The sequence below is a fragment of the Meles meles genome, chromosome 3 (assembly GCF_922984935.1).
Source record: "Meles meles chromosome 3, mMelMel3.1 paternal haplotype, whole genome shotgun sequence".
NCBI classification, from domain to species: domain Eukaryota; kingdom Metazoa; phylum Chordata; class Mammalia; order Carnivora; family Mustelidae; genus Meles; species Meles meles.
In genome coordinates, this window is record NC_060068.1 from 135,096,806 (window position 1) to 135,121,491 (window position 24,686).

Here is a 24,686-nt window from a genome sequence, read left to right on the forward strand (position 1 = left end):
GAAATGTTCTGCCATGCGTAAGTTTCCTACCTAAGGAAGAACTCTTGATGAATTTCTTGGTTACTGTCTGTTGGGAAAGCATAATCTGTACAGAATACTTTAAACTTTTGATCAAATCTGGAAGACTATCTTCAACAAACATTTGTGTTTTCATAATTTTGATGGTAAACAAAGGTCTTCAGTTAATCATTCACAAATGTTAGGTTTGTTCTTAGTCTTTTCTACCTGCAGAGTATGTTTAGTATTTAATTTGCTCCTCATTGTCCCCCCACAAAAAACTGAAAATATGTCTTTATAGAATTTATCTTTTTACTTTATCTGTAAATGGTACAGAGTCTAAAAATTTGAATTAAGATTATAAGAATATTGAGCTGTATCAATCACCAGTGTTCAGTAACAGGAAAACATCAAGAGTGATTAAGTTTTATACTCCCAGTTCCCACCTCCATGATAATACTGGACTAAACTATAACTGAAATTGAAGGCCAACATCACTCAGAATGGATCAGAGAATTTGGTAGTAGAATGATGGAAGAATAGCATTTGGCTTAGAAGAGAGTATGTATAGCCCTTAATTTTCTTACAACTTAAAACAATTAGAATTTCAGTTAGAATTACATCAGCTGGAGGTACTTTTCTGTTGTCATATCATGTGAGGAAGGAAAAACTAAAATGGTGTTTTAGAACATTAATACTTTTTTTTTTTTATGGTTTTCATGTCTTAGGTGGGCAACTTGAGTCTGGATTTAAGCAGTTTTTCCATCTGTACTATGTTTTTAAAATGTTTTAGGCGTCCAGTTATACTTCTAAATGGATCTTTGAGTATCCAAAATTACCTTAAAAAGAACTTTAGAAAGTTGAAGCTTTTAAAAGAACTGTGGGACTCCTCCCCTCCCTCATTAAAACCTGTCAGTAAAGTGTTCTTTAATATTTATTTGGTGTTAATTTTTTTTTTTTTTACTGTGATAGCTAAAGGATGAGGTGTAGTATTTCAGTGCAAATTCTTCATGGTTATTTTGAAAAGCAGAGTTTCATGTTTCAGCATTTAGTGTTTTAATGTTCCCTCTTGAAAAGTAAAGAGGAAAGCAGAAGGTGCATAATCCAGCATAGTCCTCTGTGTAAATAGTGAAATCATAAATAATGTGCACATGAGCATCCCACATATTTACGATGTAAGTGGATCGAAATGGGGCATATGTTTTTTAAGTAACCAGGTTACTCTCCTGGAATCTTGTTACTGCAGAAGAATGAATAAGAGAGCCTCAGATATTTGATGTCTTCAATTTCAGTTTTTCCCCATTCAAACTATTTGTTTTACCTTGCTTTTTAGAGTATTTGTGTTTGTGTGGGGGTGCATTGGGTTCTCCTTTTCAGTTGGATACTTTGTATTTAAGATTTAGTAGTACCAAAGAAAATATAATTTCCATGACTATCTTTCTTTAAAAATTAATTCAGCATTTAGTTCTTTTAGTAGTACAGTTTGTGATGTCATTTTTTTTTTTTTAAGATAGAGAAATGGAGGGGGGCAGGGGGAGAGAGAGAGTCTCAAGCACGCTCCATCCCACCACCCTGAGATCATGACCTGAGCTGAAATCAAGAGTTGGACGTTTAACCAACTGAGTCACCTGGATGCCCAGAGGTCAACTTAATATATTAACTGACAAACTTTTTCTTTTAGGTCATATGGTATTACTAATTTTCTGATTGATAAGGCATTGAGGCATAATAGAACAGGGCTTTGGAATTAGGAAACCTAGCAGAGTTTGAACATCAGTTGTTTACTAATCATGTGATAGTGAGTGTATTTAACTTCTGTTCCAGGGAGTTGCTATTAAATATATTTTTCCTTTCTGTTCACTCATTTTTTCTCTTTGGTTGAAGAAGCTGCTGCTGGTACTGACAGCATTGCAGCACTAGAGAGAAACTGGCCAGCATTAGGTTTGTTACATTTTTTTCTTCTGTACTTTCCAGTATTTATTTTATGAGTTTTCTTCTTCTGGTGTGGAGGGAGCACTGTAGTTTGTTCCTCATATTAGCACATCAGCTCTTTTATATCTAAAATCCTATATAATCAAATATGATAATAACATTTGCTTTAGCACATGAATTCTTCTACTGAACCATTGCTTGTGTTTTGACATTTTTCATTGCAGTGTGTTTTATTTTCGGACCAAGAAAAGACTTTTTTTTATGGGTAGCAGATATCCAGCCAAGTAGATGAATCAGTTTTTCCACCTCCTTGCCCCAAGTCTATGCATCCTCAGATTTCTGCTAGCAATGAAAGTTACGGATTTGTTCATTTAGGAGTACTGGACTTCTTGGTTGTTGATTACAAATTTGATTTCTGTTCACAGGACTGTAATAACATGTTACTTGATTTTAAAATACGAGTATTGAACCTATAAAATGTTCCGCTTGTAAATAAGGGCAATGTGGTAAAGGCTATCCCATGATGAAAAATGAATATCAAATGGTCTATTATCAAACTTTCAGAGCAAGTATTCTTAAAACTATTGTCCTGATTTGGGCCAGAAGCTTTTAAAAGGAGGAAAAAAAAAAACCCAAAAACAAAAAAACAAGCATTAACAAAGGAACTTGTTACCTGAGAAAACTTTCTCTTTTGGTGTTCATTTTATGGGTGTTTTATTATTTTTTAGGTTACTGAAAGATTGAAACTTTACAGAGAGCATACAATAGTTTAACCTGTGTTGTAAAAATATCTTCTGAAATCTTTGTGACATTGAGATAAAGAGGTGACTTTTAAGTGTAAGTTTTAATGTTCAGGACTCATTCTTTCCTAAAAGAATTTCTTAAAAAATGTGTTAATTTTAATATTAGGTACTTGAATGGTTCCATATCTTTTTTTTTTTTTTTTAAAGATTTTATTTATTTATTTGACGGAGAGAGAGATTACAAGCAGGCAGAGAGGCAGGCAGAGAGAGAGGAGGAAGCAGGCTCCCTGTGGAGCAGAGAGCCCGATGCGGGGCTCGATCCCAGGACCCTGAGATCATGACCTGAGCCGAAGGCAGCGGCTTAATCCACTGAGCCACCCAGGCGCCCCTCCATATCGTTTTACACATACAGCACTTGGTATACATACTGTAGTGTGTATTACATATACTTTAGTTTCTAGTTTGTTGCACTTAATTAGCCTGATAAAACAAGACTTTGGAAGTACAAATAATACTTAACATGGTCTACCATTATGCTGATTTGCCTAAAAAGAGTTAAAGTGTTGCTAATGATGTTACATGTAATGATGATACAGTACTTTTCTATTTTTAATGAATGGCATTTAATACTTTTCCCTTGGTTACAGTATAATGTTCATGGGAGGAAATTCAGAAAATACAGGAAAGTATAATATATGTGCTGCTGAAGTTGAGCACAATACAGGAAAGTATAAAGAAAAAAATACTGTTATTTAAACCATAACTTTGAAAGCTGTGTTTCTGTCTCTTGCTGCCTATTTTCCTGTTACTTGGACTCTCTGTGTCTATAAGTGTCAATGTACATATGCATGCATACAATAAAACACAGATTTAAAGGTCTAAAAGAAAACACTGCTAAATGTTTTCCTGATCTTAGAGTGAATGAAGTCATAAAACAAAAAGAAGAAAACATTGAAAATATGTCTGTTTTTTTTAAAAGGAAGTAAAATTAAGGCAAGCTAGGAAAAATACTACATCAGTTTCAGTTTCGTTATTTATTCCTTCATTAGCAGGTGGAACTGAATTATACAAGGTTTACCTTTTCTCTTGGTGTATAGTTTTGTTTTAACAATACATTCTTAAACTTTTCAACAGGAAAAAATTATCAGTAAGGACTATTCATATTTTTTCTTGTCAGTCATTAATGCAGATTAGAAGAAGCACTGACCATCTATAAGTAAAAGTCCCGTTTTAGCTTTTATCTCAACCATTCTTGCCTCTAAAACCTGGACCCAAACTGTTATTAAATAAAATATCTTGGTGTTTTATCAGTAGTGATAGTGAGTGAGTGGTGATATCAGTAGTGAGTGGTGAAATAAACAGGAAATGAGAAATAAAGAGGAGAGCCCAAATGAACACTAATAATTTAGAAGGTGAATAATCAACCCTTGAATAATTGAACATTGGCTGTGTGGACACAGCCACAGAAGCATGTGTGCAGAATTCAGGGACTGTAACTTTCAGCATTTGGCATTAAAGATCCAGTGAGTGAGTGGTGCTGGGTTATCCAGCGTTAAGTATTCTCACTGGGGACTCCCTTAGTCCTGTCCTACCTATTGGGGTGTTGTGAGGAGCAAATGTAAAAAGCACTATAGGGGCGCCTGGGTGGCTCAGTGGGTTAAAGCCTCTGCCTTCAGCTCAGGTCATGGTCCCAGGGTCCTGGGATCGAGCCCCGCATCGGGCTCTCTGCTTGGCAGGGAGCCTGCTTCCTCCTCTCTCTCTGCCTGCCTCTCTGCCTAGTTGTGATTTCTCTCTGTCAAAGAAATAAAAAATTAAAAAAAAAAAAAAAAAAAGCACTATAGACACAATGAAGCCTTAACAGTACAAAAAAGCAGTGGTTCAGTATTGCTTTAAGGTACTATCTTTGGAACACAAGCAGCTTCTTATATTCTTCACTCTTTGGTTATCTCCTAGTAATTTCCTATAATTTTGTTTGTAGAACACATCCCAGACCTTTGTCTTGAGTTTTTTATGTGTGTGTTAAAAAACTGTTGGGAGAGCCCCCTCTAGTGTCTGAAGTACCCATTTTTAAAACATTTTTGTCACTCCTAGAAGTTTTAGGAATTAAACTAGCTATTTTTCCTTTCACATCTGGACATAATTTCTTTTTTTCTTTTTGTGGGGGGAGGGAGGGGTTATTTTCCTTTTTTAAAAAGGTCACTGGAATTATGGGTAGGGTGTGGATTAAGGGCAGCAGAAAACATGGGAAAGGAAGGCTCAAAATGCCATTTCTACCTTTTTAGAAATAGTTATTTTTAAGTGAGCTGGATTAAGGCCAAACTATACAGTGTCATGTTGTTTTGTTTTGTTTTAGTTTACATTTGTTTCTGAATTAGGTGAAGCTTAAAAATACTTTGTTTTGGAATTCTTTATGGCCATCAGATCTCATTTTAGAGTTCTTTGCAGTTTCTGAAAGCAGCAGTTTCAGTAGAAAATGGCTTTCAAGTAGAGCCTGGTTTTCTTCATGGAAGTTGTGTTGCTTTGTTACTTTGTGTTAATGTTGCTGTATCTTTTTGTAGGTATACTTTGAAACTATACTGTAAGTGTTCTAATGCTGTTGTCATTTTACATAGTCCCATTGTTTTCAACCAAGGAAATAAGGCGATTCTTAAATTATTGGCTCTCTGCCACCTCTCCCTGTAAATACACAGCACTCAAACACACAGGCCTTCAGCTAAGAATCTTGTGAAGGGTTAGAGAAACAGGACCTTTCTCATTTGACCCCATGGGCTTTTGTAGCTTGAACAAGGAAAGTAGTGTTCTGAAAGCTACAACATTTATAAAGGTTCTAGTAAAAATATTTCATGTGCATGGAGTAGAGATTAACTCCTTTCATCTTGTTCTCTAGCAAATTAAACAATGCAAACAGATTTTAAGTGCATTCTTGGTAATGAAATGCTTGGGTGAATTATAATCCTAATTGCTATTGTTCATTCCCACAGCTGCATGTTGACACTTAAAACTGACTAAGCCACGCATTCTTCAGCCACTAGGATAAACAGAAGCATTTTGAAATCCATCATTTTATGGCATCTTAAATTACAAATCTGTCATTGGCTGCCTTGTTTTTATTTTGTTTCCACTGTTGAAGAAATTAGGAAAAAATGTTACTCCTTTGTATTTATACACAAATTATTGTCAATAGAATCATTATTGGGTTTTTATGAATATTAATAGTCTTAATTTTTAAAGGAGGCAGTGGAATTTATGTTGCAGGGGAACAGTTTCTATTTATGTTATCAAACTAGTTGATATTTTAGGAGCCAGCTTTCTCCAGAATTTGAAAGAAGGTAATAGAATTTCACTTTTCCTCCTTAGTAGAACAGTCTTCTGAATGTAAATCTAGAAGCTAGATTTATTCTGTGATTTGGCAAGTCATATTTATATGCGTAATGTTCCTTTCAGATTTGACCCCAAACCATTTATTAGTCTTTTTCTTTGAAGATAAAGAAGAACTATTTGCAGTGAATTTAAAATTTATATTTCCTTTTATTTGAGAAACAGGTTTGAATACCAATTATAGCCGAACCTTCCTTACTTGAAAAAAAAATAGAGTCTTTTGATAACTGAAAAGCCATATAGCAAGAGTGGGGTATATGGAAGAAATCTTAGTGGACAAATTTTGGTTTTTCTGTTTCTTAGGCTTAATTTTAAGTGGAAGATTTGAATGACAAAATCCATAGACATCTGTTAGAACAAGTGCTTGGTAATAATTGTAGCTTTAGATTTCAGTTGGATACTACTACAAGTCACATTTTCACAGTATTTCTTTTTTTCTCAGAATGTCTAAAGTCCTAAATCCATTTGAGTATGGAAATTCTGTTTTAATAACCAAACTTTTTGCCATCTTGTATCTTAATTTTAAGGTACTCTATTCAAAGTTCATTCTTTCTTATGAAAATTTTACTTAATATTTTTAAATTCTCTTAATAGGTGATTATTATCTGTAATAATAATAATAGCAGCTAACCTGTATTGAGCAGTATCTGTGATAATAGATAACCATTTGAGCTGCTACCCTTTGAGGTAGTGTTCTTCTTACTTACTCCCATTTTGCGCTTGAGGAAACTGAAATTAAGACAATTCGAATAATTTTGCCAAAAGTCACAGTAATTGGAGTCAGATCTTTCTACTAGAACCCATGTTCTTCTTCTTCTTCTTCTTCTTTTTTTTTTTTTTTTATAAAGATTTTATTTATTTGACAGAGATACAGCAAGAGAGGAAACACAAGCAGGGGGAGTGAGAGAGGAAGAAGCAGGCTTCCCGCTGAGCCGGGCCCAACGTAGGGCTCAATCCCAAGACTCTGGGATCATGACCTTAGCCAAAGGCAGATGCTTAATGACTGAGCCACCCAGGCGCCCCTCGAACCCATGTTCTTGACACTGCTGAAGTCTTAAGTGAAAGTTAAATATGTTGTCATTCAATTTCTTGATGAAATATTATGTAGCCATCAAAAGTGAGGCTTATGGTATGACTAGTGACGTAGAAAACATATACATGAAAAAAGACCAAGGGATTACAGTTAAATATTCATAGCAATTCTAAATATTATTAGTGTTATCTTTGGTTTGCCATTGCTTTTTTTTTTTTTTAATGCAATATAAATAATGTTGTCTTATATAATTTTGCTAATTTACAGAAAATCTGTAAGGAAACAAGAGTGCATGTAAACCAGATCTGGTCAGAAAACTAATAACTTAGTTTTATAATAGACTCTAGCATGTTCAGTTTTCTTTTTAATTTGACCCAAAACCATTTTTTACTGGACTTATGCCAGCTCATCTGTATTCTAGAAGGCTAATGGAATAGTAAAATTTTCTTAAATACAACTTAAATGTGTTACATAGTGTCCTCGAAGTAGCTTACTCACAAAAGATGTTTTCTTTCCCACCCTGTAGAGGTATCTCATTAGGACACCGACTAGTGTCATTATTAAGTTTTCATGTGTTTCTCAGTTTTGATGCTAATCTTTGTGTGTATGTGCGTGCATTTTTTTTCTCTGCAGCACCAATGTGGTTATGAATTATTCAGAGATCGAGTCTAAGGTTCGAGAAGCAACGAATGATGATCCTTGGGGACCTTCTGGGCAACTCATGGGAGAGATTGCCAAGTAAGTGATAATTTGACTCAGCAGTGCAGAAAGAATCCAACTATCTTTACACAGAAATACAAAATTTGCTTTCAGTTTTGAACAGTTTAGCTCTAGATATAAATTTCGCATAATCATCCAGATATTAATAGAGAAAGTTTTATACAGAATCCGTTTCCCTTTAAAAATGAGCTCAAAAAGTAAAAATTTCTCATCAGTGAAGTTGAGAAGACTTACTGTGACTTTTCATAAAATTTTGACAAATGTGTATAAAATAACTTGAAATAAAGTTAGGAAAATTTTTTTGATGAGCATCTTGCCCACTATCCTGGTAAGTAAAGGGCTTGTAAAAGATGATATTAATTAGTGGGGTTTTCACGTATGCTATGTATTATACAAACTCTGAGAAAAATATTTTAATGGAAGCTTATCTAAATTTTTTGAATTAAGCTTACTAAATTTTTTAAGCTCTTTGGGAAGACACAGTAACTTAGAACAAGCCTGCCATCTACTGTTAAAATTAATATATTGCAAAGTCTTGAGGAAAATTATTCTTTTTCAGGGCTACATTTATGTATGAACAGTTTCCAGAACTTATGAACATGCTTTGGTCACGAATGTTAAAAGATAACAAAAAAAATTGGAGAAGAGTTTACAAGGTATGGACATCAGTTTTTATTATTTGACATGTTGAAAACAAACACTTGAAATTTTAAGGTATATATACATAAGTGATTACGAAGGGCATTAAATCCTAGAACAGAATGTTCTTAAACGCGTAAAAGAAGATTTGCTCTGTGTGTTGTTTTCTATTAACCATAAACAACTGTTCTGAATGTAAAATGCTTAAAATTAATATTTATAAATATTTTCATTTTATTAATTTTTTCTACTGGAAATAATTTGTGCATATCAAAAGTAATAAATCTATAGATGTGTATTTAGTGGATGAGCGATTAAGATGAAAACCACAGTCTAATATAAATATGGCTTCTCATCTCTACATAGAAATTTGCCTGATTTACAATGTTAACATAGTATTCTACACGAGCAATATGTTAGTTTAAAATGTAATTAGAAATTGTAAAACATTAAAATTCTAGCATTTTAAATTTCCAAATATGTAGTCCTGATTTCATCCATGTGGAATTCTACAGATTGTCATCTGTTTTCTAAACCCACCAGATTTTCTTGCTATTCAGAATAAGTTTTTTTCTTTCAAAGAAGTTTTTTGCTTTCAGAATTGCATACAATATTTGTATGTAAAACTTTAAAAGCAGTATTTTGGCTTTCAGGATTGAAGAGCAATATTTTATTTAGTTCCATGTTTTTGATGTTATTTGTTTCTAAAAACATTCACTGTCATTCCCTCAGCTTGTATAATATTTGTGATGAAATAGTTGATACTTCTTTATGTCAGGTTTGTTCCAAGCAGAGTTAAGTTCACAGTGCATAATTCAGTGAATTTTAGTGTATCCACAAAGTTGTACAGCAGTCACTACTGACTAATATCAGAATATTTTCATCACCCCAAAAAGAAACCCCATAAAATGTTTTTTTCTTTTAGTTGTTGGCAGCCAGTTCTTAAAACAAAAGCCACATCATTAACTTCAAAATTTAATTTAATCTTGGGAAAATGCTATGGGATCATATAATTACCAAATAATTGTTCTCTTTAAATTGATATTTCGAATAACTCACAATTCTGTATTGTCCAGGTGAAAACTAAAAATTGAGCCACTTTCTAAAAGCTTAGTGTTCATTTGTATCATACATCAGATATTTCTTAACATCGGAGAGCTATTTTTTTAAATCTTTTGATGCATGGTGTCCAGTGGACAGTTTGTAATTATTTACTGTGGTTATAAAAGGAATTTTGAATTGGTAATGTAAGTTTTAGACTATGTATTTAAAGTCCAGTGTCAGGTAAAGAAACTCTCCCTGCCTCCCACTTACCCCACAAAGATTATTTATTTGCTGATATTGAAATTATTTTTTTAGCCATTTACCAAAGCTCTATCAGAATTTATTTTGTTAAATCATTTGGTGCTTTGTATTTTTACAGTCATTGCTGCTTCTAGCTTACCTCATAAGGAATGGATCAGAGCGTGTTGTTACAAGTGCCAGAGAACACATTTATGATTTGCGATCCCTGGAAAATTACCACTTTGTAGGTGAGCAATAGAAAAACCTTATAAGCAAATTAAAACAGTAGTTGGAGTTGTCAGTCACCTGAACCAGCTTAGAAGCTTCTCTGCTCTAATTAGAATGTGACTATTGCTGGTTGTGTGACGAGTGCAGAATCCAAGACGTGGGGCCCTAGAGTATTAATTAGTGAAGACAAGAACTTGCAGAAAAGACTGGCTAATAACAACAGAACCAACACAACATGAGTGTTCGGGTTTATATTAAAATATGCACTGGAGACTGGTCCCCTGTGGTGTCCATAAAGGAATAGCTTTAATCATATGGGAAGAAAAGGTTAGAGCTCCAAAACACACACATCTGTTTGAAGCTGGGTTTTTTTTTCCCTCCCACCAAATAATATTTACTGTGCAAAGGCAGCAAGGCCAGAGTGTGTTTTGAATGTGAACGAGGATACAGAATAAACCACATTTCATTTTGTAGTGTACCCCAGTTGAAAGCACTTTAAAAAATAAGTTTTTAGCCACACTAAATTCTGGTAATTATTATTTCCAAACTTGTATTGGGGAAACCAAAGCATTTGAGTACATTTTAGTCATTAAAATGTTAAAGTGGATCTTTTGTTGTTGTGGTGGTGGTGGTTAAAATACTGAGGGAAAAGAAAACATTTATGGATATAAGTCTTTTTCATATGGCCATCATTAGTAATGCTTTTTAATAGATCTTTAATTGATCTTGTGTAGCACCAGTGTCTGTAGTCCTTGTAAATTCATCTTTACATGCTTTTATGAGCCAGAATTGCTTCTCGAGACTTAGAATTTGCTGATGAGAAAATGACAAAATTCCATAGCACTATTTGCCTCTTTTTGTTAATTTTAAATATTGAAGTTGATTTTTTTATGTTGAAATTTTCATGTTTGTTTTTTGTGTTAAAGGGTTTGATACTTATTAATTGAATTCTTAAGGTTTTTGTTTCTCCCTTACCATCCTCACAGATGAGCATGGCAAGGATCAAGGTATAAATATTCGCCAAAAGGTGAAAGAGTTGGTTGAATTTGCCCAGGATGACGACAGGCTTCGTGAGGAGCGAAAGAAAGCAAAGAAGAACAAAGACAAATATGTTGGGGTTTCCTCAGACAGTGTTGGAGGATTCAGATACAGTAAGTATCAAAGACAAACTGACACCTAAGCATTTGTTTAGCTTCCTTGTGTGTATTTTAAGAATCACAGAAATACAAAAGACCAAAATCTCCCCCCACCCCCCACCCCCACCGCTGAAATAGAATACTCATGTGTCTGAAGTACTCATTTTGGCTTCTATTATATGGATATTAGGAATCTTCTTTTCTTTCTTTCTTTTTTTTTTTTTTTTTTACTTTTGTGGGTTCAAGAATACGATTTTAACCATTAGTTGTTAATCAAATGACTATAAACTTTTTAAATTGACACACAGAGAATAAAACAGATATATACGCTTTCCTCTTGGAATTACCCTTTTTATTTATTTATTTTATTTTTAATTTTTTTTAAAGATTTTATTTATTTATTTGTCAGAGAGAGAGAGAGATCACAAGTAGGCAGAGAGGCAGGCAGAGGCAAAGGGAAAAGCAGGTTCCCTGCTGAGCAAGGAGCCCAATATGGGACTGGATCCCAGGACGCTGGGATCATGACCCAAGCCGAAGGCAGCTGCTTAACCACTAACTGAGCCACCCAGGCATCCTGGAATTACCGTTTTTAAAAAGAAAAAAGCATTTCTCTTCCTCACCATTTAGAGCATAGAAATACAAAGTTTGAAGAGATTTTGAACAAATCAGCTCTATTTGGGGCCCAAAACAGGTAGGCTTCCTATAAGTTAGTTTTGCGTCAGTCTCTTCCCTTAGGTAAACAGTACTTTAATTTGACATAGAAAAAGGAGACTAACAATACAATCAGTTTTTCACCTAGGCCTATTACTTTATTCCTAACACATTTAAGAGCAGCTAGAAGATTGATTGCTCATGTTTATTTTTAATATACTAATACAGTTTCCCCAAAGTAGATCACTAGGTACTTGAAACAGGCACAGAAGATAACTCTCTGTTACAACATGTTGTTTTGGATTCATTCTGTCTTCTGTAAGCTCTGACCATCCCTTGGTCATTTTGTGTATACACAGACAGGCTAGTGCTGTGTATACTTAGCCACAGATTGGGACTTCCCAATTGCCCCCACCCATATCTCAGATTTTTTAAATATTTGGATTACACTGGGATCTCAGAACTCCTGCATTGGAACTGTGTAAAAATTTTCTATTTCTTATCTTGTGATTATCTACAAAATAATATCTTTGTTCCTTTGCTTTTTTGCTTCCTTGCTCTCAAAGATAAAAAATTATATTTAATTATTAAAGGATGTTTTTAACAGGAAAATTCCTTTTATGACTAAGCATCACAAAAAGCCAGTTCTTTAATTGGGCAACAATATTTCTCTTAAATCATTTGTATATGTTTTGGAGTTTTTGTTTGTTTAGTGGAGTAACAAATTTTTGGATTATTCCCCTAAGTAGTTACTTTGTTCTTTAGCTTTTTCTAAGTAGTTATAGAGCAATTTAATGTGTTTTTGAGGAGAAATTGCTGTTTGCAACTCATTTCCTCATTCTACTTGTTTGTAACCCTCTTTTTATCAGCACAATATGTAATTAGATAAATTTATAAAATTGAATAAGTTCTCAAACTCAGTCACTGTGAACTAATTACAATATCTGCCTTAGAGGGAGAGTTGAACATCTTATGTATTTGTATCACATCCTTTTAAAATTATTTGTGATGTTATATTTATTGGTCAAAGAATTAATTAATCAACTTTAGCTGTTTTGTGTCTTTTCATTTTGACCTTAGATGGTGTCTTGCCAATAATCCAGTATCTTTGACACTCATTTAGTAGGATATCCATTACATTAATCAGTTTTGTTTTCATCTGCTTTCATTTTTCCTATAAATTTGTCTATCACATTTTCATTGAAATGTATGGTCACATTATTGGAAAATCGCTCATTTTTATAAAGCCATCTGGTTAAAATTTTGTCAAATTCTGTTTAAGTTGGTGGTCACTTTTCAGATCTAGTGGATGTATTTTAAAATCCTTTTACAAAAATTTTGGCTTTGCAGTTTTAGCAGGCAGTTCTGCAAAATGGTGTTCAATCTCCAAAGGGCTTTTTTGCCACCAGAATTTGGTCACAAAAGTTGCAGCACAAAGGCTCAGCCAGCCACCTTTTAATTATTTTGTTATTTCTCATTGCGTTTTCCCTTTTCTCTCCAGCCTGCCTTAGTTTTCATCTTTTTAACCTCATCTGATTTCTCCGTACCTTCTGCTCTTGTCTTTTTGGTTGAGTTTGGATGTGGAAATGGAAAGGTTCTTTTTAGTGCTTAGAATCCCTTTCATTTAGGCCACCAAGGTCAGGGTCTAAAACAAATTTTGACATTTTGGGGTTTTTGTTTACTGCCATGATCTATTCTTTTCATTCTCAGATTCACACAGAGTCTCCCTGGGTTTTGCCATCCCAGCATATGTTTAGACTTGGGGTTTTAATAGATCATCACTGTTCTGAACTGCTTGAGCATATTTCATGATTCTATTCTGTGTAGTTCTGGGTGGTGAGAATATTCTTCTTTTTTTATAATAATTAAAAGATGTTTTCCCGTGCCGTGCAATCCATTGAATTATTTTTCTAGTTTGACACTTAAAGAATGACAGTTATTTTCAGCATATTTACAGCATACCAGGATGTGTAGCATTCAGAGTGCTGTCACCTATAGTTGGTGTCTTTTTTAAGAGACTCATGCTGTCCAGTACTTTTCTAATAATTGAAGAACTATTAAGAGACAAGAATGAAATACAGTGCATTGTGTGACTTTTGTAAAAGCAAAAATATTCCCATTTCTCCTTGGCTTATATAGCCTGTGTTAGTGTTTGTGTTTCCCTCTACTCTTTTAAGAATTTCCTGATACGCTGTGCTGTGCATTAAGGTGGTGTAAGTTTTCATAAACAGAAGCTTTTGAATCTGCACTCCTGCCACTTACTGACTGGCACTACATGGTGTGCCTTGCTGTAATTGTGCTGATCCAGCACTGTGCGAGCGCTCTGTTTTCCTTTGGAAACTATTTTATTATGAGGAAAAGCTTCAGAAATAAGGACTATAGACACCTTTTGAATTTAATGTCCTTAGAGTTGCTTTTCTTTTTAATGCTTTATATAGGTGAAAGATATGATCCTGAACCCAAATCAAAATGGGATGAAGAGTGGGATAAAAACAAGAGTGCTTTTCCATTCAGTGATAAATTGGGTGAACTGAGTGATAAAATTGGAAGCACAATTGATGACACCATCAGCAAGTTCCGGAGGAAAGACAGAGAAGACTCTCCAGAAAGATGCAGGTATTAACACTTTGTTTCCTGGGTCTCTTGGAAAGGGTGCTACACTCCACATATGAGGCTGGGTTTTTGTTTATCTGAAGTTCAGATTTTCTTTTTTCCTTAATAGATTTTCTTTTTTTAGAGCAGTTTTAAGTTCCCAGAAAAATTGTACGTAAAGTAACAGAGTTGCCGTGTTAATCCCCCATCCTGAGCATGGGTATATATGTGCACACGCATGCGTGCATGCATACACACACACATACATTTCTCCTGTTACTAACATCTTGCATTACCTTTATTAACAGTTGCTAATATAAAGTGCGGTACCTTTATTAACAGTTGAAAGCCAATATTGATCTACTGTTCTTAACTAAAAGCTGTTACTTGCATTAGGGTTCACTGTGTTGTGCAGTTGAGAAATGCATAATATCCACCATTATAGAATCGTACAGAATAGTTGCACTGCCCTAAACATACCCTGTATAAAAATACAGAATGATTCATGAATTTGCATGTCATTCCTGCACAGGGGCCGTGCTAATCTTCTCTGTATTACTCTAGTTTTAATGCATTTGCTGCTGATGTGAACACTCTGCAGCTGTTTTTAAGATGCTGTCAAACATTATTTGTAATCCGTATTGATACACTTTCCATGTTGTCTGTGTCCATTTATTTCTAAAGATGACGACATTTTCTGTGTTTTTATTCAGACTATTAGGGGAAAAAAAACTTCCCAGTAAGAACTTTCAATGGGTCATTTTGCATTTGTGCATCAGATCAGCCAGCCATCTAAGTTATTGCTGAGGAATAATGGAGTTTCTTAATAATAAACTTAAATAAGTTTAAACAAAAGTTAAAGTGTTTGAAATTTAACTCTTTCTATGACATTTTATTATGATTTCATGCCAGTGTTACAGGGAAAAAAAATCTGGATGAATTTTTAAGCTAAAATGTTTTCAAGTGTAGATCTGTGTTTTCATAAACTGTATTTTTTAGTGTCAGGGTATTTGTATTTCATTTTATGTAGAACAATACTTTGAACTTCCCAGCATTCACTTTTTGTTCTTACCTACCAATATAGCTATATAAAAGTTAAAAGGGTAATATATATATAAGCACTTCATTTGCAAGGCAAGTTTTACAAGTTCTTTGTCATTTGTGCTTCAGAGTATTTCTCTTGGATAGGCTAGATCAAGGATTTACCAATATTTTTTAGAAGTAAAACCTGATGCCTAATCAGGCTGTGTGGAACTTTCCTGAAGTAATAGTTAGTGATGGAGCTGTTTCTTCAAGGGAGTTCTTGTAATAAGTACCATCTCTCTCTCTCTTTTTTTCCCTTAAAAAAAAAATCTTAATGGTTCAGATTTAGGGGTCACTAAAAAGAAGTAAAAATAAAAATATAATTTGAAATTTAGAATATTTTTTCAGTGCCTTTGGTATGTTTCTGTATTAAATTTCTCAAATGCCTTTTTCAAAGACTGTTTCTGGAATATAATCTTTGAAGAGCCAGAATTTACTTTTCGTACTTTGAATATATCTATTTTACAACTACAATTTTAGCTCTTCTATACTGAAGAGTATGTAGGTTATAATAATAAATGCTAAACTTGGGAAACCGTGCCTACCCAAATATTCTGTGAATATTCTATTTTTTTCTCTTACTGTTCTCATGGCCTGTGTGTTTGCGTTTTTAGTTTGGCTTAGAAAACATAGTGGCCATATAATGTGTTGCTATTTCCTGAAGAAATGTGGAAATCAGGTAGGTAGGCTGGTTAGAGATCTATCTGCATTCTTGTGTTGTTGCTTTACGCTACCACCCTCAATTTTTCTTTTTTTTCTGTTTCCCCATTGATTTTTTTTTTTTTTTAATGTTACCTCTACATAACAGGTTCTTCTAGTTCCTAAATCTTTTACATAGAGTATTTGGGTTTAAAAGAGTAAAAATATAGAGTGTATTATTCATCATAGTAACTGAAGAGCATACCAGGGGACTTTACACCTTCGAGTATTTGTAAAAGAAGAGTAGACTTTTAGACAAAGTTGTGTGTGACCTCTGGCATGTTACCAAAATGTCAGACTTATTTTTAGTTCATTATTAGATTCAGGAATTCTTGATCAGATATGAAGCTGCCATTTCATTATGTGCCAGTCAGTTTTATATTCTCATCGTATAAAGAAATTACCTTGCACTGATACCAAATTGGCATCAGAAAGGTAAGAAATTTTAGTTTTACTTATAGGGCTGATGATGGGAATCTTTAGGTTATCTGTTGCTAAAAAATTGATGTGAGACAAGGGCTTTTGAACACTTAATCGGAACTTTTGGATTCCCTAAAATGCTTATAGATAAGAATACATTTAACCCTTTTGCTGTATCTTAGAATCTCTTCTTGATCCTTGAGTTATAGAGGTTCCAAATTGATTTATCTTTAAGTAGAATGGCATTAGATTTGTCTGAGATCAATTAGTATAATTTTAAGTGTTTTATTTCAGGATATTTATAAATTATATCATCTACTCTAAAATTAAATAATATAGGTAATGGAACATATTTCAGGTAATTTCTGTCTTGCTGGCACCAGAAAAAAGCCTCAATGCTTTATTACTGAAGAACAAATTAGTGCTGATGTTTTAAATTCATGGCATATGAAAAACCCAGTTTTTTTATTATTACGTATGTTTTTCTTTTGCCCCATTAAAAAAGAGAATTGTTTTGGGTATGCCTAAAAAGGGATTACTTCAAAACATTTTAAATATACTTGTTCCCTATAAAGCAATTTTCATAGTAAGGTAAAAGTTTATTCTTATACTAAGTAAAATAGAGCACTGTTGTTGTAAAGTGCCATACTTCATATTTTTTTGCATTTATAGGTGAATATTTAATCATTTGAATTTAGTTGGGATAGTGTTGAAAATGTGTCCACTGAAATTGTAATATTTTATTATATGTTTATATGAGTGTATGAGTCAGAGACAGAATTGTTACTTAAATGGGACTGTAGTTTGCACACCATCCATTTCAAGAAAATGATCATCAAATGCAGAAGTTTGAGCTCACAGGATCTCATCAGTTGATTCTGATATGATAATACTGCCATTTTATTTTTTAATTAAGCTTTAAATCTATAATAAACACTTGAATTACTTCAGATTTTATTTGTACACATTTATGTAAATATGTTTTTGTAGCAGTGTTTTAGGCTTACCTAGGGAATTGACTGGGATCCCATTTCCCCTCCCCAACACATACATATTATTATTCAGATAGCTTAGATAACATTCTGTTGATCCCTGTCAAATAGGGTATGGAATTTTGGAGTTACTGCTTTTGAAATTCTTTAGCTCAAATCACTGAGGGATCCATTTTAAAATAATCCCTAGTCTTATTATTTTGCTTCATTTTTAATATCTTTTAGCGACAGTGATGAGGAAAAGAAAGCAAGAAGAGGCAGATCTCCCAAAGGTGAATTCAAAGATGAAGAGGAGACTGTGACGACAAAGCATATCCATATCACACAGGCCACAGAGACCACCACAACCAGACACAAGCGCACAGCAAATCCTTCTAAAACCATTGATCTTGGAGCAGCAGCACATTACACAGGGGACAAAGCAAGTCCGGATCAGAATGCTTCCACTCATACACCTCAGTCTTCACTTAAGGTGGGAAAGGCGTGAGTTTACACACTATCTATTTTGTTCTTATAGGTTACTTCTAGAATTACTGCATTAATAGGGTTTGGCATTCCTAGGCAATCTTATTAATTATAGATTGTGTGGGCTGTTTACTCAGAGTCAATAATAAGAAATCTCTTTGGGGGAAGAAACCTGTCCAATTGCTGCATGATTGTATATGCACTTCCTATGCATATACCCAAAGTGACACTTTGGGTTCGTTTGGGAAGGGTGGCAAGTCAGAATTTAGTGCATTTGTTTCCTTCTAGACACCATCACTGGTTGCCAGACACAATTGAGATTCACTAAGGAAAACAGGAGTATTTAGAAGTTGGAAGATATGACAGAAGAGGACCAGCTACATATATAGGGGAAATAGTCTCACTTTATATTCCCTATGAAGGGAGGCTTATTTGCATCATTATTGATCAGTAGCAACACTGCTTTCTCCTGCCTTCTTCATTTGTTTTTTTATTCACCCGCAGAAATGAAATCCACCTACTAGATACCTGGCCACAAGCTAGTGTCTTGGCAGTCTCCCCCACTTGTGTCTACCCAGCTTGTGTCTTTGCATCAGAAGTAGCAAGGGGAAAACATTTTTCTTATGTATCCTGCAAATTGTAATTAACTCTAAAAAGAAAGTTAGTTTTTCAGAAAACTAAATGTACCCGTAAGATATTACCGTTATTTGTGTCTAAGTTGAGAATCAGAGATGACTAGAGCAGGTTTAGGAAAATAGTAGAAATTTGTTTTCCAAGCTTTATTAAGTTCTGTGTGTGTTTTCAGACTTCAGTGCCTAGCAGCAAGTCATCTGGTGACCTTGTTGATCTGTTTGATGGCACCAGCCAGTCGACAGGTAAGCTTCCACACTGGCTTTTTTCTTTTCCGTAACCTTTGATTTCAGAGTAGTTTTTCAAAATGCCAAATAAAGGATAGAATGAAAAATAAATTTTTTTGCATTGGATTTATTTTTAATAAATTAATGAGCCTTGACCATTATTTGGGAAAATGATTCAATTGCCTAAGGTAAAGAAGAGTGCTTAAATATTTGACCAATAATTCAGTATTATCTCTCTGTCTCCTTAATTTCTTAGTGCTGAATGGGGTCCTTTGCTTTCTCTGTAAGCAAAATGTACTGCTCTGCCCATTTTATTGCCTTTCCTTAAATCTTAATTCTCGCTCTCAGCATTAGCTATAGTAGCATTCATTTAAACTTTTTACTCAATTGTTCAATAAGTATTTATTGAACCAGACACTGGTCTGCATGCTTGAGGTATAGTGCTTAGTGAAACAAAGTTCTTGCCCTCATGGGAAGGTCAGGTGGAAGAAGTAGTCATTAATCAACAAGGCACAAATAGTTACCTAGTTATAAACATGATGAGAGCTTTGGAGGAAAGGGGAATTCTATGAAAGTACATAACCACCTACTTGACGTATTTTAAGGAGGCCGTAGCAAAACAGTAGTCTCTTTACCAAGATTTTCTTAGAGATAGGATTAATGATTTCTTCAGTTAGATTTTCAGTAAATGCCAGATTTGATTTGAGTAATTCCCTATATATTGTTGTTGTTGTTTTTTTTTTTTTTTCCCAAGAAAATTGGCATTTTAGGTTGCATTTGATGATTATGGAGTTCTAATAAAGTCCTATGCTACAAGTCAAAACACCTTAAGAAATACAACTTCAGTTTAAAGATGGTCTTTCCCAACCTGTTTAAAGTTTATTTCACATTAAAATGTAGATGGTAAGATCACTATATAATATGCAAAGTAAATCTATTGTTCCTTGATGTGTGTAGTGATTTTTCAAGTGAATTGTTTTAAAATTCACATTAGTGCTTAAATGGAAGTCTGATAGAAAGTACTTTCATTGATAGTATAATACATGTAATTAATAGAAAATCTTCTGGTATTTTCTCCTCCTTGCCCACTATCATAAAATTCTTGGATTGGGATTGAACTTCATGGGGCATCTGGTTCGACCCAAGTTTCTGAGCTTCTTCAGTTCCTATTCCTTTTTTCTATAACTCTTAAATATTCCTAAAATATTTTGTGAACTCCATTGAACTCTTATGCCCTAGATTACGAACATCTACATCAGTTGGTTAACAGTTTTTGTGGTGTCTTTTTGTATGTTTAAAATCCTAACTGTAGGGGCTTTTGCGTGGCCCGTCCGTTAGGTGTCTGCCTTCAGCTCAGGATCCTGGGATTAAGGCTCCACACACATTGCTCTGCAGGGAGCCTGCTTCTCCCTCTCCCTCTGCCTGGTGCTCCCCCTGGTTATGCTGTCAAATAAATCTTAAAAAAAAAAAATAAATAAAATCTTAACTGTAGTATTAACAGTTAGTGTGTAGTCATATAATAAGACATAGTGTCACAGAATATCAACTATTTTGGACTTCTGACATGAAATATTAAGGACCCCCTTTCATGCATCTGTGGAAAGTTTTAATAGAGCAATCAGAGAAGAACTAACTAGGAAGGTCAGATGAGTGATGTGACTTTTTTCCTCAGTGATACCAAGATTACTCTGAACAGACAAAATTATTAAATCCCTACATGCTTCCTTTGCTTGGCGAGAAACCATTGAGAGCTTTTTCTTTTCCAGTGCAAACAGTAGATTGACTAATTAACTAGAAGTAGCAATTAATATTATTACAGTAATTAAGACAGAGTCTGAAATCTTGGAAATTTCTTGCCTGGCGTTTGTTTTATCATAATATTCTCTAAAAACAAACTGAATATAGGTCTACATTAGAATTATTTTTTAAAGTTATCTTCTGCTTGAAACAGTATGCTTACCCAGTTTGTGTAGAATCCCCTTCAATCAGTACATAAATTTTGTTTCCCAAATCTCTATTTAAATACTTTAGTAATCTATTTTAAATTGACTTGAGCAGTGGAAAAAATATTAGATAGTTAATCTTCTCTACCTACACGTGAAAAAGTTGAAGAATCTACCATATTAGCATTGCTACTTGGTATGCCGTATGGGTGTCATTTACCAGATGTGCCTGTACTTACAATATTACCATCATGCAAGTAATATGGGCATGAACTGTAAACCTAAGCAGATACAGCAGCATCTGTACCTCTCACCAGATAAATACCTCCTCTGAGAATATGCTCAGGTTTCCTTTCTTTTTTTTTTAATGTTACATCCTTTTTGTTAACATCTTTAAGACTGTGTGTGGTAAAGTCATTGGAGAATATGTACCAAGTTTTAAAATAAACATGTGAAACCCATTCACCAAGAATCCATGGTGATGTTCTTTTAAAAGCTATACTCTAAGGATATTCTGGTGGCTTTTACATATAGTACATTTCTAAGTGAACATTTTAAAAAAATGAATTAACTTTACAGTATTTAGAAAATAAGCCAATTAAAACTAGAATCCCAAAAACATCCCATTTCATTTTCTCCTGTATCTCACTTTTGTAAAAGTTCACATCATCTCCTTTGTCCCTTTCTAATTAAGGAATTTAGGTCTTGATTGACCTACTATTCTTTATCTCTAGTATAATAAATGAGGTTGAAGAGAAAATACACCATAGTCAGTACAAATAGAGGGCCATTACATGTTTTGAATTCTTTTTCTTTTTTTTTTTTTAATTTAAAATTGTTTTAAAGATCAAGGTATGTCAAATCCAAAATGCTGATTACGTTTGTATTTGAACCTTTTGTCTTATACCCAGTAATCACAAAAATTAGTTGAGGATACTTACATGAATATGAGCCACGTGGTTACATATTGAGTACGCTGACTTATATGTTAGAATTTCCATGGGGTTGTCTCTAGTTTAATCCAGGTTTACTAAAAATAAAATGTTTTAACATTTTCTCTTCACTCATTAAAAGTCACGCATGCTCATTTTAGAAATTTGACAGAAAACAAAGTGATTCCCCGTGACTTAGATGCATAATTATTTGGGTGAATACTCTTTTTTAAGTACATTTTCTATATATTGAGTCTCAATATATTAAGCATTAATTAAATGGCAGATCTTTTTCAGACTTTTGATAAGGCTTTTACTTCACTGTGAACTGCTTTTCACCCACGTTCTCCTGACCATTTCCTTATGATTGTTGGTATTCTTTACAGACTGGTAATTGCTTTATATCTTAACATTATATGGGTATGCTATAATTTATTTCACCAGTCTCTTATTTTTTGGGTATTAGGTTTCGTTTTTTGGGGTTTTTTTTGTTTCCAAATTTTTCTTTTGGAAAAGTAGTGGAGTAGCATCTTTCAAAACCGTCCAGTTTGGTAAGGAAAAAGTAGTATTTCATTTTATTTTGTATTTGTTTGATTCCTGAGTTTGCATACTTTTCCTTGTTCTTATAGGCCAGTTGTTCCTTTGTCCATTTCTTTTAGTGGAGCTATTTATCCTTGGTGTTTTTTATGTAAGCTTACATATATATTAATCTTTGTCATATGTTTATAATTTTTTATTGCATTTTGTCAGTTCTTTTAATTTTAAATTTGCTAGAATTTTTCTTGCACAGTTCTTTATAATGTAATCTAGATTAAATTCTTTGTTGAAGAACTTTTCATTTGAAGCCTAAGCACTGTCTAGTTCAGCTATATTTTTCCTGTTCACAGTATTGCTTTGGAAAATGCATGTTCCCAGCTGGTGATTGTAAATAACCTCCTTGCTATCCTGAAAAGGCAGATGGAAATGGTTCATTTATAATGACAGCTCTCATGTGGCAATCTTGAAGGAAGGATAGGTCTTGTGAAATTTAGCAGTCTTCTACATGCAGCAATTTTTGGTAAACTCTTATTTAAATTCCCTTAGAAGTTATCTGGGAAAATGCTTCAGTATAGAAAATTTTCTGTTGAATTTGAGGCACTGGTATGAATAATGTCACACATATAGATAAAGATAGTCCCTCCTAGGAGAGGAAAACTTTTCCTAAAAGAAGTAAAGGATTTTAAATTACTGAGATAGTTTGAGATCATTTTCAGATTGAAGATCACATTGTGTAAAACCCAAGGAGAAGCATAATCTGGCACTTCAGAAGATTAGAGAAAACTTAAGTCCTTTTCAAGAAAAGGTAGCTTCTATTTGTAAAATACTTATGTGTGTTTCCATTCTTGCAGTATTCTTTAATTGGTTATGTTGAAATCAAACTTCTATAGTGTGGATAGAGAGGTATAATATTTGCTGTAGATAAATTATGAAAACAATATAATTTCAGTTCAGATGTTAGAAGGTAAAGCAGTAGAATAACAAAGTAGATAATTATCTGAAATACTAAATCAGGATATGACAAAAATAAAATATCTTAATCTGGTTTGAAGTTACGATCCTATAGTATTCAAGTGCCTTTTTCTACATAGGCACTTTAACCCAGACTGGATAAGATTTGAAAATCTCTGGGGTGCCTGGGTGGCTCAGTGTGGTTAAAGCCTCTGCCTTCAGCTTGGGTTCAGGGTCCTGGGATCGAGCCCCGCTTCGGGCTCTCTTGGCAGGGAGCCTGCTTCCTCCTCTCTCTCTGCCTGCTTGTGATCTCTCTCTGTCAAATAAATAAATAAAATCTTTAAAAGAAAAAAAGAAAGATCTCTTAACTTGTTTAGCGTAATAAATTACATACTGATGTTTATTCACTGCTGGATGAAGCAAACTAAAATAATCCCCAATTTTCAAATCCCTTAATGTTCTAGCAAACAAATGATTAACTGTCATTCTATTACCTAACATTATACTTTGATCAGTATTTTTAACATGCAGGAACAATACAGAAAACAAATTTATGAATATAAAGCAGCAGCTGTTTGCAACATTCATTTCCTTGCTTGTTTTTATTAATACATGTGCTTGTTTATATAGTTCAAAAATACAGCTCATTGATCTTTTATGCCCCTCACCACATATTATCAGATTATGTATCTTTAAAGAAGAGAAAAACAAATTGCTGTGATATCATCCTTTGGATAACTAGCCAGATGAGCTATAGTGTTGGTAGAAGTTGAGAATCTTGGCCTTTGGTGGGAGTTAGGTTAGTTCATGGTGAGTGAGGATATATGAATATGTGCATCTGTAAGGAGGTAAAGAAATGAGAAATTTGTTATGCTTGCTGATAGTTGACTACAGTAAATGTGCATTAAAAAGAAATCCAGGTACACATGTATCAGAAACTGATTTGTTCCTTTTATTACTGCTGGCCATTTATTAAGAAAGGAAGATGGTTCTAGTTTAATTAACCCAGTTGAGTGTAGCAGATGGGGCAGAATGTCTTGCAGCGATAAGACAATTCAGAAATGGCACCAGATGTTGGAATCTGTCCCTGGTGGTATTTGAGTGCAGCCCAGATGTTCCAGTCCCACCTGGCTAGTTTCTAAGCACTGCAGGCTAAGCAGCTGTGATGTAACCTATATAATGTTCGCATAACACTAAAAGCACCATAATTGAACTGCTGCGCTAAACTTCTAAGGTTGTGACTCTTAAGAGGTGAAATCTTTAAGGACAAAGAAGAATAAGGACAGCTATTTAAGGTTTTAGATCCTTTGGCTACTGCTATTTTGTTGATAGCTGAATTGGACAGAAATGGAATATTAAAATTTAGTATAATATTGTTCAAATTGTAGGTAAAAGTAAATATTCTTATCCACATAGTGTTTACAGATAAAAATTTGTATGTGAATGTGCTGTTTGTGCAGAGATTGATTTGCAA

At 33.9% G+C, this 24,686-nt stretch overlaps 1 protein-coding gene and 1 non-coding gene across 3 annotated transcripts in view; one reads left to right on the plus strand and one right to left on the minus strand.

Moving 5' to 3' along the window:
* The window catches only part of CLINT1 (clathrin interactor 1), a 60,419-nt gene that overhangs the window by 25,862 nt on the left and 9,871 nt on the right, over nt 1-24,686 (plus strand). For both annotated transcript variants that reach the window (XM_046000102.1, XM_046000103.1), the window contains exons 2-8: nt 7,717-7,821; nt 8,363-8,459; nt 9,866-9,974; nt 10,941-11,105; nt 14,180-14,357; nt 17,753-17,999; nt 18,798-18,867. In XM_046000102.1, coding sequence (XP_045856058.1) covers nt 7,717-7,821; nt 8,363-8,459; nt 9,866-9,974; nt 10,941-11,105; nt 14,180-14,357; nt 17,753-17,999; nt 18,798-18,867 — 971 coding nt within the window. The remainder of the gene's footprint in view (nt 1-7,716; nt 7,822-8,362; nt 8,460-9,865; nt 9,975-10,940; nt 11,106-14,179; nt 14,358-17,752; nt 18,000-18,797; nt 18,868-24,686) is intronic.
* Nucleotides 14,821-14,927, minus strand: LOC123939505. The gene has a single exon (XR_006817886.1). It is a non-coding gene; the product is annotated as a U6 spliceosomal RNA (small nuclear RNA).